General features: G+C 42.0%; 1 protein-coding gene across 1 annotated transcript in view; it reads right to left on the bottom strand.

The window, feature by feature from the left end:
* The window catches only part of NFXL1 (nuclear transcription factor, X-box binding like 1), a 101,844-nt gene extending 95,957 nt beyond the window's left edge, over nucleotides 1-5,887 (bottom strand). Inside the window, exons 1-3 of the mRNA XM_065404922.1 lie at nucleotides 5,701-5,887; nucleotides 2,719-2,886; nucleotides 1,142-1,251 (exon numbers count right to left, since the gene is read on the bottom strand). Of these exons, the coding sequence (XP_065260994.1) occupies nucleotides 1,142-1,251; nucleotides 2,719-2,886; nucleotides 5,701-5,887 (465 nt within the window). The remainder of the gene's footprint in view (nucleotides 1-1,141; nucleotides 1,252-2,718; nucleotides 2,887-5,700) is intronic.
* Nucleotides 5,888-12,880: the final 6,993 nt, after the last annotated feature.

The raw sequence follows: 12,880 nt of genomic DNA, 5'->3' as shown, positions 1-12,880 counted from the left end.
AAGATTTGTTATTGCAAACCAAGGGCATAGCCAGTCTGTTTCCCCTTACAATATTTACTACAGTGAAGTATGATGGGCCCCAGTCATGTTCCTATTGAATTAAATGGCATTTTTCCACTGACTTCAGGGGGAGTAAGCTTTGGCTTGAGATATGTTGGGTCATGGAAAAATGTGGCTACACGAAATAAAAAAATTTGTGTGGGGGTGGTGGTCATTTTGGCTATATTTATTCAACCATGCAGATCTCAATACCCAGACAAGCAAAATCCCACATTTTTCCTCTCACTGTACCTTACTGACCCATTCTGCAATACCGTACCTTAATTTTGGTTCCCCTTACTATATGATCCAACTGTAATACTCCCCTATTGCTGATTGTAACAATATCTTAACCAAGATTCAACAATTGTATCCTTTTGAAGTGTAGATCCTACTGCTGCTACTTTTTGTATCTGTGACTTTCTAAAATTTTAAAATGTGATCCTTATATTTAGGCTTGGAAGAACTAAGTTTTTATTGATAAATATCAAGTCAATGTTGCTGTATACACACAAACCAATGAAAAAATATTTCCCTAGATAATCAAAATTTACAAATTTAAGAAAAGTACCTGCTGAAAACTTTTAAAGCTATTTATTTTTTATGTTTTGACATATTGACAATGTGTATTTTAACAGTTATAAAGCTTTACCTTTTTGAATCTCAGTGTTATTAACTAAATGTCTGAGTCCCCTCCCCTAATTTCCTATAACTGTGAAAATTTAAATAGTTAAAAATAAATATATAATTTTGATGGATAATAAAAATAAAAATAAAATTATGTCAAGCTTACTTATACTGTACCATGACCACAGGTTTGACAGGAACCTCACAGAACAAAAACCAAAATTCAATACTATGATTTCAAGTTATGTATGCACAAGCTTTGATACTGCAAACATGACAGTTAGCTGAAAAGTAAACTATAATTTTTATTTAGTATTTAGCACTCCTAGAACTTTCATATTAATCCTCAATACTCCAGTAAATCAGGCAAGTGTTCATATTTAAATATTTAACATTTGCTTGATAAGTATTAATAAAAAGCAATTTAGCTGGTTAATACCTTGAAGACTTATAAAATACCATGTAAAATACTTACAGCTTGGTTTCTCTTAACTGAAGCAATGCAAATCAAGCATGTCAAAGCCCCAGACTGAAATGCTTCATTCACATATTGTCTTGTACGTTCTAGTTCACTTGCATCTCCATCTTTAATACACAAAAAACAAAGTATTCTTGTAAAACCATCAACAGTGTTTGATCCTCTATTTATATCTCTGAGTATTCAAAGATAAGCACTCACATTTAAAGATAATCAAGTGTTCATTTGTGCAGCATTATTTCCAAGCACAAGTCAAAGAAAATGTCATGTTACCATTTCATTGAGCTTAGAAGAGGAAAGAAAGAAAAAATCACACTAATCAAGATTGCAAGTCTGTCCACCCAATTGGGTATAAATAGTCAACAGGTGCACAGGGATTTAGTTAGTTTCATTTCATTTCCATTCTTGGGACCGAATGGCTAAATCCTGCAGCCCTCCTCCTCACCTGTATCTCACCAGATCACTTCTTCCCCCCATCAAGTGGTGGCAAGTATACAAAAGTTGCTACTCCCAGCTCCACTCACCAACTTCTGCCTCAGATAGCACACCTCCCACTCCCCAGCTGCTACCTATCCATGCCCTACTAGTCCAAACACAGCCCTCCCTGACCAGTTCTGCCCTGTTACTCCAGTCATCCCCTCTCCTTCAATGTTCAGGACCTCGTCCATCATCACCATCCCACTTCCCTTGCCCCACCAAATAAAACAAAAAGGTAGGCATGAAAGAACTGAAGAACAGAAAAGGTCCAGATGCTATGTCTCCCATGCATGGGACTAGGTTACCCAAGTTGCAGGACTATAACAATTCAGCATAAGAAGTTGGGATACATGTAGGCATTTATTCTCTCTCCAAAAACAATACAAACCAATGAAAAACCACACAGCTCTGAAGCCTTATTTTGCAAACCTGAGACTTTTCTTCCCCATTTACCTAATCAGCCAGCCTTTCTCCTGAACTGTCTGGCCTGCTGTATAAATTGCATATACAATTGTGATAAAGTGCTAGCAGCAGCATCCTAATCAATTGCTGCAGCACGAAGACTGCTGCAAGCTCAGCTGTGAACAATTAAACACTTTCCATTGTGGGATTATGAGCACCTGGGTGGTAATATGGGCTAACGATGGCATTGGGAGGATATAAATAGAAGGGACAGGAAACAAGGGTGAGCTCAGAAGGGAAGCTCAGAGTGTGAGCTGTACTAAGGAGGGAAGCTATACTGAAAGCTTCTGCTACACTATACCTACATGATGTTCTGTGCATTAAAAAAAGCAGAAGAATAAAAGATACATGTCATGAAAGGAAAACAGCCTGGGAGTGTTTGTAACTGTGAGGTGACAGAAAGTCTAGATAGCACAGCACACCAAGTAGTGACAGAGATACCCTGTGACAAATCTTCTACCAATCTTGAACACCACAGAAAATGAAGTACTTAAAGTCATATGTTAAGAACATTACAATATCAGAATAAATTATCTACCTCTAATTATCAAAGCTTTTAAATATAAGATGATAGTGCAATGCTGCCAATCTTTTTATGCTACAAACAGAGAAGTCAATATATTAAAATATTTTACCAGTTTGATTAGTATAAGTTGTAAATGTTTTGGCCAATATTTTTCCATGTTTTCCTTCAATATCTTCATCTTCTTCAGAAGAGGAACTAAACTGGTCTTCAACAAACTTTTTTGCTGCCGCTTGATTAGCCTTCTTAATTTCATCAAATTTCTTCTGAGAAGATAATTCTGTATAAAAATACATTAATTTTAATGCCATATTAAATTCTGCAGATTCCACTGTCCTTTTCTAGTTTTTTTTTTTTAATGTAGTGTTCTCAATAACTATTCTCTCCTTACAGACAGTTCAGCATTTTAGTGTTTCTAATGCAGCACAAGTAAACATGACTTAAAAAAAAAAAATACTGTGCATCGGCATGAATGTTCACAGTTTTGGGAGTAGTTAATTGCATCTGATGGACCAGTATCACTATTTCAAAAGAAATATTAATCTAACCAAACAGACATGTCCTATAAAAGTATGCTGGCTAGACAGTACATACTGCTGCTCTAACTAAAGGCTATTAAAAACAGTATTCCTTTTTGTTGGGTCAGGCACATAAAATTTCACAATTTTTGTGAATAGTTTGCAATAGTGCATCTGCGCTATTTTGTGGAAACTTTGGAGGTACATTTAACCGTTTCGATTACTCTTACAATTGTGACTTTTGGGGCTCTCTCACCTGTTCAGTGCTTCGCTATTGCAGTAATGGAGCCATGCCACCACTTCATTTGACAGCATTAAGTAGCCTCCACATTGTCATTTTAACAGATAATTTCTGACTATTGAGTATGATATAGAGGGAGGCTGGATCTGCAGCTGGGACTCTACTGCAAAGTCTCACTTCCTTCCTTTGGAGAGAGACTAATGGTCTTGATAAATGCAATCTTGCCCCACTTCTATTCATTCAGAATGCTACTGCAAAGATAATTTTCCTAACCCATTTCTTTAACCATGTCACCTCTTTGTCTTTGCATCTCTCTACTGGCTCAACCTTCTTTATTGCAAAGAAACTACTGCCTTCATTTTCAAAGCCCATCACAACCTATCCCTCCCTACGTATCCCTTATTCAGTATCAAAAGGTTGATTCTTAACTATGATCAACCAATGATACCAGTCTCCATCAGGCACTTGTTAAATTTTCAAACAAGAACTTCCATGCTTTCCCCTCTGAGGCACTTCACACTTGGGAGAATGTCCTCATCAGTGTTCCCTCTAATTTTTCCCACGCATGTGCGGAATGAATTTTGTTATGTGCACCAATATGGAACTGATGTAGGACACATCACCTCCATATTGGTGCACATAACAAAAATCATGTGGTGCGGCCGAGGGGTTCAGAGTGTGGGAGGGGGGCTCAGGGCTGGGGCAGAGGGTTGGGGTGCGGGAGGATGAGGGCTCCAGCTGGGGGTGTGGGCTCTGGGGTGGGGCCAGGGATGAGGAGTTTGGGGTGCAGGCTGGCCGGGACTACAGTGGGGAGAGAGGACCTCCCCCCCGCTCTCTCTTCCCGCTGCAGCAGGTCCGTTCTGGGGCCAGCGGGGAGAGGCGCCTCTCCCTGCCACGGCAGGTCCATGCTGGGGGGGAGGCACCTCTCACCATGGCAGCCCTGAACACCTGCGCGGGGCTTAATAGGCAGCTGCGTGGCCACGCAGCTTAGAGGGAACTTAGGTCCCCATAACTATCTGCAAAGCTACCTCATATCCACCTTCATAACTCTCATCTGACATGATGCATACAAAAAGCTTGGTAATGGTTAGGCTGCTGATACACTGAGCCCACTGCCCATCCTGTCAACCAATACTGTTTCACTGTTCATATGTACTCCCTCAACTGTCTGTATCCATCTGTTATCCCTTAACTTATATTTAAATTGTAATCTCTTTGGGGCAGGGACCATCTTTCTGTTGTTTGTACAGCACCTAGTACAATGGAATCCTAGTACAATGGAATCCTAGTCCATGACTAGGGCTCCCAAGCACTTCAATAATATAAATGAATACGAATAAAATCACAACTTGTTAAGAGTCCAACAGAGGGTAGTAGCCATAAGATCAAATACTATAGAATTAGAGATGCAAAAACTTTAGGCCATTCATTTCATTCCCATGCCAAGTGCAAGTTTGTTCCCTGCAACGTATTTATAAGTGCTTTAAAACTAGACTTAGCAGAAGTCTTCCTTGCTTTCCTTGAGAGACTATGCCATGACCCAACTCAGCTCGCTGTAAATAAAGAGGAGCTTACTAATAAAGAGAAGATGGGTGAGGTAATGTGTTTTATTGGACTAATTTCTATTGATGGAAGGGACAACCTTTTGAGATTCACTGAGCTTTTATTCAGGTCTGGAGAAAGTAACCAGAGTGTCACAGCTAAATACAAGGTAAAACAGACTGTTAAGCATAAGGGGTTAAATACTTATTTATAAATTTTTCCATGGCCCTCATCAATGTAGCAGCTCAGTATTTCACAAACAGCAAATGTATATCCACAATACTCCTGAGAGATACTGATAATCTCCATTTTACACACAGGAAATGGTGGCAGAAACTAGGGGCTAGATTATGGGGCCCTTGCCCACACTGAGGAGCACAGCACTTATTCACATGAGCAGCCCCACCAAAGTCAAAACCAGACTTCACATAAGATATTGCAGCCATCGTTTGGAACAATCACTACTAGGGTGCACACTGTGATCCTTGCACAGAAAAGTGGGAAATCAACAGCGCCACTCAGGGGAGCGGGGGCTCACCAGCGTGGGCAAGGCAGGGACACCCTGGCACAGCTGGGAATTAATTCATGCCTCCCGACCCGTAGTCCTATGCTGTCGGGTACCTCTGGCTTGCGTGGCTGGGGCTTCAGGCCTGCTAACGAAGCCCCTCTGCGTTGGCCCCGACCTGCCCATGCTGCTGCCCTATAAGCTGGGGCCGCCAGCGGAGCCTGCCGGAGAGCCCAGCCCGGCCCGGCCTCCGCCTGCCCTGGCTGGGCCGCCCCGGGGGATACTCACCACTGGCTCCCAGGGAGCTGCTGCCGGTGAGCGAGATACAGGCAGTGCCCCCTCCGCTCCCCCGGCCGGGCCCGGGCCGGGCGGCGCCGCCGCTAGCTCCCCCGCGGGCACAGAGCCCATTCCCGGCCTGGCCGCCGGCCCGGGCTCGGCCCCTGCCCCGGCCGGCCTGGCGCCACGCCGCCTCCATCCCTCCAGCCAAGCGAGAGAGGCGCCGAGCAGACCCCTTCTCCGCCCGGCTCCCGGACTCGCTAGCCAGCCAGCCACCGGCTCAGCTACCCGGGCAGCGTCAGCAGCGGGAGACAAGCCCCGCCCCTTCCTCCCGATGCTCCGCCCCTTCCGCCCGCCCCCCAGCTCCCGGGCCGCCGGCCGGCCCGAGCGTGCTCCGCCCACTTCTTTAATGCTGCCCCCATAGAGGCTACACGGGAGGCGTTTCAGACAGGGAGGAAGGCAAGAGAAATGATCACAGCTCTGGGGCCTGGTTATGTTTACTCATCTTTTATTGCGTTGCACGTAGCAAGGTCAACTGTAAATTAACAGTGTTGCGGTGTTTTTGTTCGTGTTATTTAATAAATAATTGAGTCAAAACTACACTTTGCAAAATAATGTTCCAATTATATTGATATTTAATATCGTTCCTTTTTTATTGCTCATTTACCTGCTAGTTTGCAAAATTCAGTCATTCATAATAGGTCTCTGAATTAGTGCAAATTAGCAGGCACTATTACATTGTTTTAATTACACTTTATAAACTAAACTTCATAAGACCTCTTGTAATTAGGATCAAGGAATGTTAGAACTCGGTGTGCATAGTGTATAATATTCATTTGTTTTTGTTGTTCTGAACTTACTTTAGGTTATGACTAACAAAGGGCATAGCTACACTTGCAGATGTAGGGCGCTGTGAGCTAAACCTGCCTTCGTAGAGCGCAGTATGGAAAGCGCTGCGGTCTGTCCACACTGACAGCTTTAAGCGCATTGGCGTGGCCACATTTGCAGCACTTGCAACGGCATTGGGAGTGGTGCATTATGGGCAGCTATCCCAGCATGCAAGTGACTGCAATGTGCTTTTCAAATGGGGGGGTGGAGTGTGACAGGGAGTGTATTGTGTGTATGTGGGGGGAGAGAGAGTGGGTTTTTGGGGTGCTGAGAGTATGTCAGCATGCTGTCTTGTAAGTTCAGACCCCCTTCTCTCCCCCCACCCCCCACCGCCTCTCACTCACTCAAAGCAAACAGTAAATGTTTGCTTTTTCTCGGAGCTGATAAGCAGCCAGCTTCTCTGAAACGGAGCTTTGAAAGGGCATTCCTGCAGCCGATTTCACAACAGTGACAAGAGTGGCCACTTGACTTAAGGGGATTATGGGATGTTTCTAGAGGCTGATCACAGCGCAGTAACGCAACACCTCGTTCACACTGGCGCCGCGGCGCTCCAGCGAGGGCGCAGCAAACGTTATTCTACTTGCCGAGGTGGAGTACCAGCAGCGCTGTAGCTGCGGAGTCAGAGCGTTCTACATGCCTTGCCAGTGTGGATGGGGAGTGACCTAGGGCGCCCGGGGCTGCTTTATTGTGCTGTAACTCGCAAGTGTAGCCAAGGCCAAAGGATCATCTTGTAAAGAGGACTGACTGGATTCTTGTTTTTAGTTTTCTACAACCAGCAAAATACATGTATAACCTCTTGGCAAGTAAATAGTAGATGTCTTTGGTTGGTAAGCTTGCTTGTATCTTCAGAGCTAATGTGTATTTACTTTTCTAATGCTGACTTTTTCTTGAAAGAAATTCCCTCATAAAGATATTACAGTAGAACCTCAGAGTTACGAACACCAGAGTTATAAACTGACTGGTCAACCGCACACCTCATCTGGAACCAGAAGTACGCAATCAGGTAGCAGCAAAGACAACAGAAATAAAGCAAAGATCGTACAGTACTGTGTTAAATGTAAACTACTAAAAAAACAGGGAAAGTTTAAAAAAAGGATTTGACAAGGTAAGGAAACTGTTTCTGTGCTTGTTTCATTTAAATTAAGATGGTTAAAAGCAGCATTTTTCTTCTGCATAGTAGAGTTTCAAAGCTGTATAAACATTGGAATGAACAACCATAATGTTTTGTTCAGAGTTACGAACAACCTCCATTCCCGAGGTGTTTGTAACTCTGAGTTCTGCTGTACATATATATATTGTTAATTCTTGTTGAGGCAATAAATGCACCCTTATCTATAAAGAGAGTAAGTTGGGGGAAGAGCATTGCTGTTTGGAGGTTTTTTTATGTCTGTTTGGAAGGATTGTTAAAATAGGAATGACCCAAATTTAAGTATGAAAATTCGTTATGATTTTTTAATCCTCTTCAGACAGGATTATATTAATGCAAACGAAGAACCTTTAAGTTTGTGCCCACAGCCTTTACACAGAAGAGTTACAGCACAGCACTCTGGTGCTCGCTGCTATTCACCCCTCAGAGCTTGAACTGCGGGGCTGTGTAGACATGCCCCAAGTCTCCATGTAGATAAGCCCTATAAGTAAAAGAATGAAAACTACTTACTGGAATAATTCAGGACATATGTGAAGAGGACAGAAAAAAAAAATCTTAAGTGTCAGGCCAGTAAGTCAGGGTGTTCTGAGTTATGGCTAGAAAAGAAGGGCTATACTGAACTGTTACGTTTAAACAGAGTAGATTACAATCTAGATAGAAACCCTGTACACAGTGCAGTCTTTGTCAGTTATAGTAAAGGAACTGGAATAATTTTTAACCCAGGACAGAAAATCTTAAATAAAATTTGAAATAAAATGTAATTGTCTATAATGTCACTTAAGTATATACAATTTTTCATTATTTTAGATGTTTTACCTCTTTAATTCCACCTGGCTTTGGTTTGAACATGTTATTTAATAAATAATTAGTCTATTGTGAGATTAAAATATCAACCACTATCCATACTCAGCAACTTCACTATAAGAATGTCTCAGAAGATTTTTACTTCACAAAACAGGAATTGAAGAATATGTTTGTAATCGATGAGATTTACTTCAATGACAAGTTCTTAAAAGTTGTTGCAATACTGTAGATATTTATTTCATACACCATAGATTTAATCTATTAAATACACAAGACTTCCTAACCATATTTGAATACATTTATGACTGACAGTTGCTTCACTCTTAATGATAAATTCTGGAGATGAGAATTCTGAAACAAAACACTCCAGTTTTGCGGGGTTCTTTGAAATCCAAACCCACATTTGAATATAGTGGGATCTGTGTCTAGAATGGACCAAACTAGAACCCAAATTGCTAAGTCCTGATCCTGCAAATACTGAAGCTTGTTCACAACTTGACTCATCTACAAAGTCCAATTGACTTCAGCAGAACTACTCACGGAAGTAGTGTTATGCATACACTTAAAATTTTTCAGAATTGAGGGATTTAGGATGTTCAGAAAATACAGCATGATTTACAAGAGCTACAGTGTCTTTAACATGAAACTTAAAACATTTTAAAAAATGTTGACAGATAAACAATGTGGAAGAATTTTAATATGATTGGGGTGTATACATAACCCTTACATTTTTATTTCAAAGTACTTACTTTGTCAGAAGAAAACTTTAAACATAGTTTTATTTTAGCAAATACATGCTTGTTAAAGTTAAAAAATTCAATATTTTACATTAGAAAACTTCTATCTGTCTGAAATACACCAGCATATGATTTGGTGTTTCTATTAGAAATGCAGCATTTTGTTTTGCATTCAGTGATTTTTGGTTCAAGATTTCTATTGTCAAGAAAATTTGTTCATGTAACAACAGTGGCATCTAGTGGTCATTACTGATGTCACAGCCTGATGGGCCAATTAAAACAATCCAAAAATTGTGGTTATGACAATAGATCAGGGCTGGCCCACAACATTTTGGCACCTGAGGCGGGGAGCTCAAATGACGCCCCCATGCCCCCTTCAACACTGTCTCTAGTGCCCTGCATTGCTGGTGTAGGTCTTCTTCAGGTATAGTGAGGAGTTTTGGAATATCATACAACATCTCAAATATACTGCTGTGTTCCTTGAGCTGCATGAAACGTTCTTCAACTGACTGTATTGCACAATCTAGCACCTGGTTAAAGAATTCAACGTTGAATTGTTGATTGGGGTCTCTTACAGGATTATCCCGTGCCTCGTAATCAAAATGTCTTCTTCTTCGGTGGCTCTTGTATTCTTGAATGGGTGGGAAAATAGCTTCAGTGTGAAGTTCCTCTGCCAACTTCTGTGCACTCTTCAGAACGTTTTGAAATCTCTCATCTGACCGGTAAGACTGTAGGTATGACTTTGCTTTGTCTGGTTGTTCCATGGCTCTAGATATATCAAGGTCAACACCTGGGAGTCTCTTGCTTACAACATTTATTTCAAACAGTATGTCATGCCACAACACTAAGCCACACAGAAATTTGAAGTTATGTATGTTTCTGGTGATTCCATTTCCCTCTGCCACTGTTCTCCCACGTACAGTTCCTATCATAGTATTATCCTCCATAATGGCAACTATGGCATCATCTATCTTCCCAATTTGGTGTTTGATAGCTTTATCGCCTCCACTCGACTTTCCCATCGTGTGGCACTCAGTGGTTTCAGTGTCAGAGAGGATGTTCCCAGATGTTGCTTCAAAAATTGCCATCGATGAGTTGATGCAGAGAAAAATACATAGATGCTTTGAATTACATTAAAAAATTCAGCAGCCTCACTAGAAGCTGATGCTGTTCTTTCCTCTCATGTTGGCACCATTATTGTAGCCCTGACCTCTCATGTCAGCTTTCGCAATTCCTGTATCTTCCAGCTTTTTAAGAAGCACATTTGTCATACCAGCTCCTGTAGTATCAGCAATGTCAATACATTCTAGAAAATGCTCTCTGACAGTCACCACTGCAGGGACATTTTCACTAGGTTCTGTTGTTATTACAAAACGCACCATTAAAGTCATTTCTTCCGTATGGCTGATGTCAGGTGTGCAGTCCAGAATAACAGAGTAATATCTTGCTGACTTCAGATCTGCCACAATCTTCTGTCTGACTTTTGTTGCCAGTAACTGTATAATCTCATTATAAATTGTTTTTCCAAGGTAGTGGTGTGTGTACATTTCTTGGGTTGTGACTCTTCTTAGATGCTCCTGGAGTACAGGATCAAACTCAGCCATCAGCTCCACAATTTTAAGAAAGTTTCCATTGTTTGGCACATACAGCTGATCTGAAGTGCCACGCAGTGCTAGGTTTTGAGTAGCAAGCATTCTCACAATGGCAATGAGTCTTTTCAGAACATTTTGCCAGTAAAGAGACTCTGGTGCAATCTTCTTTTGATTCTGATCATCTATGGTGGCCTTTAACCTTAGTCTCATCTCAAGCTCTTTCCACCTATGGAATGCTCTCTGGTGATTTGCTGCCTTCTCATGGCACGCCAAATTTCTAGCCAGATTTTTCCAGTCCTTTGTTCCTGTAGAACCCAATGTGGCTAGAACATTAGACTGGAAGAGTTTGCAACAAAAACAGTATGCAGCATTCTGGGTTTTTGAGTACATAAGCCATGGCCTCTCCACTTTGTCACCATTGGGGATTTCACGACAGTAACGTGTTGGATGGAAACTTCTATATTTACTGTCTTTGGGAAACATGCAGTTTTTCACTTGCTGTGGCCCATGCAGTACACGGAAGTCCCTCAGACTACTGCTCAAGTGGGTCCATAGTCCTGGATCATCTAGACTTAAGGAACTAAACTCAGCAGCAGCTGTTTCTTGTGCCTCCACCACACTCTTCTCTGATCTACACTTTTCTTCAGGAATGTACATGGTTACATCCATTTGAGATGGAGATATGGATGCTGCAGTAGTTGCCAGGTCACCTGCACTCTGACTAACTGGAAGATCAGGCATCTCCTCACCACTCACATCCTCACTGGGGCCGGAAGGCTCACCGTAAACATTTGTTTCTATGTATCTCAGGAGAGCTCCTTCCTGCTTAGATAGAAAAGCTTCCTTTGTTTTCTTTCTTTTTCTGAATGCTGCCCCAGAGGGGCGTTTTCTTCTTTCACTCATGACTGCTGTTCTGTGCCAACTATAGTGGCTCTCAACACTCAATTGAAGGGGACAAATAAGCAGGCTGGTAGCTGGGCCTGAGAGAGGGAAGATATCAGCATCTTAAGGGCCTAACTGGCTCCTACTACTTCAGGTGACTGCCTGTTCTCCTCAAGTGGGTTCAGGGAAGCAGCAGGAAACAGGAAGCTCCCTGAGAAGCTGGTGTTAATCAGTCCAGGCTCCTGGGGGTGCTAGAGAGGTACATAAGAGGCTGCTCCTCCTCTCTCTCCCTGCAGCTCCTGCTGCTTTCTGTTATTCCCTCTCATCTTTTCTCCTGCCTGCCTGTTATGTCTCTTGTGCCCTCTTTCCTCCAGCACAGCACTCCACCATCTCTGTGCATCTAGAGTAGAGAGAATACATATGCACCAGCAGCAGACACAATTTTCTACACTCTGGGTCCTAGTGGCGCCCCCGGTCCCCGAGTCTGGCAGCTGAGGCGGCCGCCTCAGTTTGCCTCATGGTAAGGCCAGCCCTGCAATAGATGTCCACTTTTCTTCACTAAAACACATCAACACCATAACAGTGATATCTGGCAGCTGCTTCATGTTACTACCACTGAACCACAAATTGCCCTACTGTAGGTAACATCTCATACCCTTCTTCAAATTGTGAGTTTTGTTAATTAGACTCTTAGAGTAAGCCATTCAAGGCAGGGATAATCTGTTTCTGAAATGCTTGTACAGTGCCTAGCAAAATAGGACTTGGTCCTGTAAGTGCTGCAGCAATATAAATAATAAACTACATAATATTACTTTACTATAGGGTTTTTTTAAGGTTGCCAAGCCAAGCACTAAGAAGTTAGGAAATGCCAAAATTAAGGTTGGTGAGGTAATATCTTTTATTGGACCAACTTCTGTTGGTGGAAGAGACAAACTTTCAGGCTTCACAGAGCTTCTTTTCAGGTCTGCAAAAGATAACCAGAGTGTCACAGCTAAATACATGGTGGGACAGCATGTTAATTAACACCTCTGCATTCATAGGACCAAACAAGGGTTAGTGGGTGACAATTATTGTAATGAGCTATAAAATTACGGTGTCTTTGTTCAGACTATGATTTTTAGTGTCCAGCAAAGTTATGAATT

This window comes from Emys orbicularis, chromosome 5, assembly GCF_028017835.1.
Source record: "Emys orbicularis isolate rEmyOrb1 chromosome 5, rEmyOrb1.hap1, whole genome shotgun sequence".
Lineage (NCBI taxonomy): Eukaryota > Metazoa > Chordata > Testudines > Emydidae > Emys > Emys orbicularis.
This window is presented reverse-complemented; position numbering and strand designations above follow the sequence as displayed.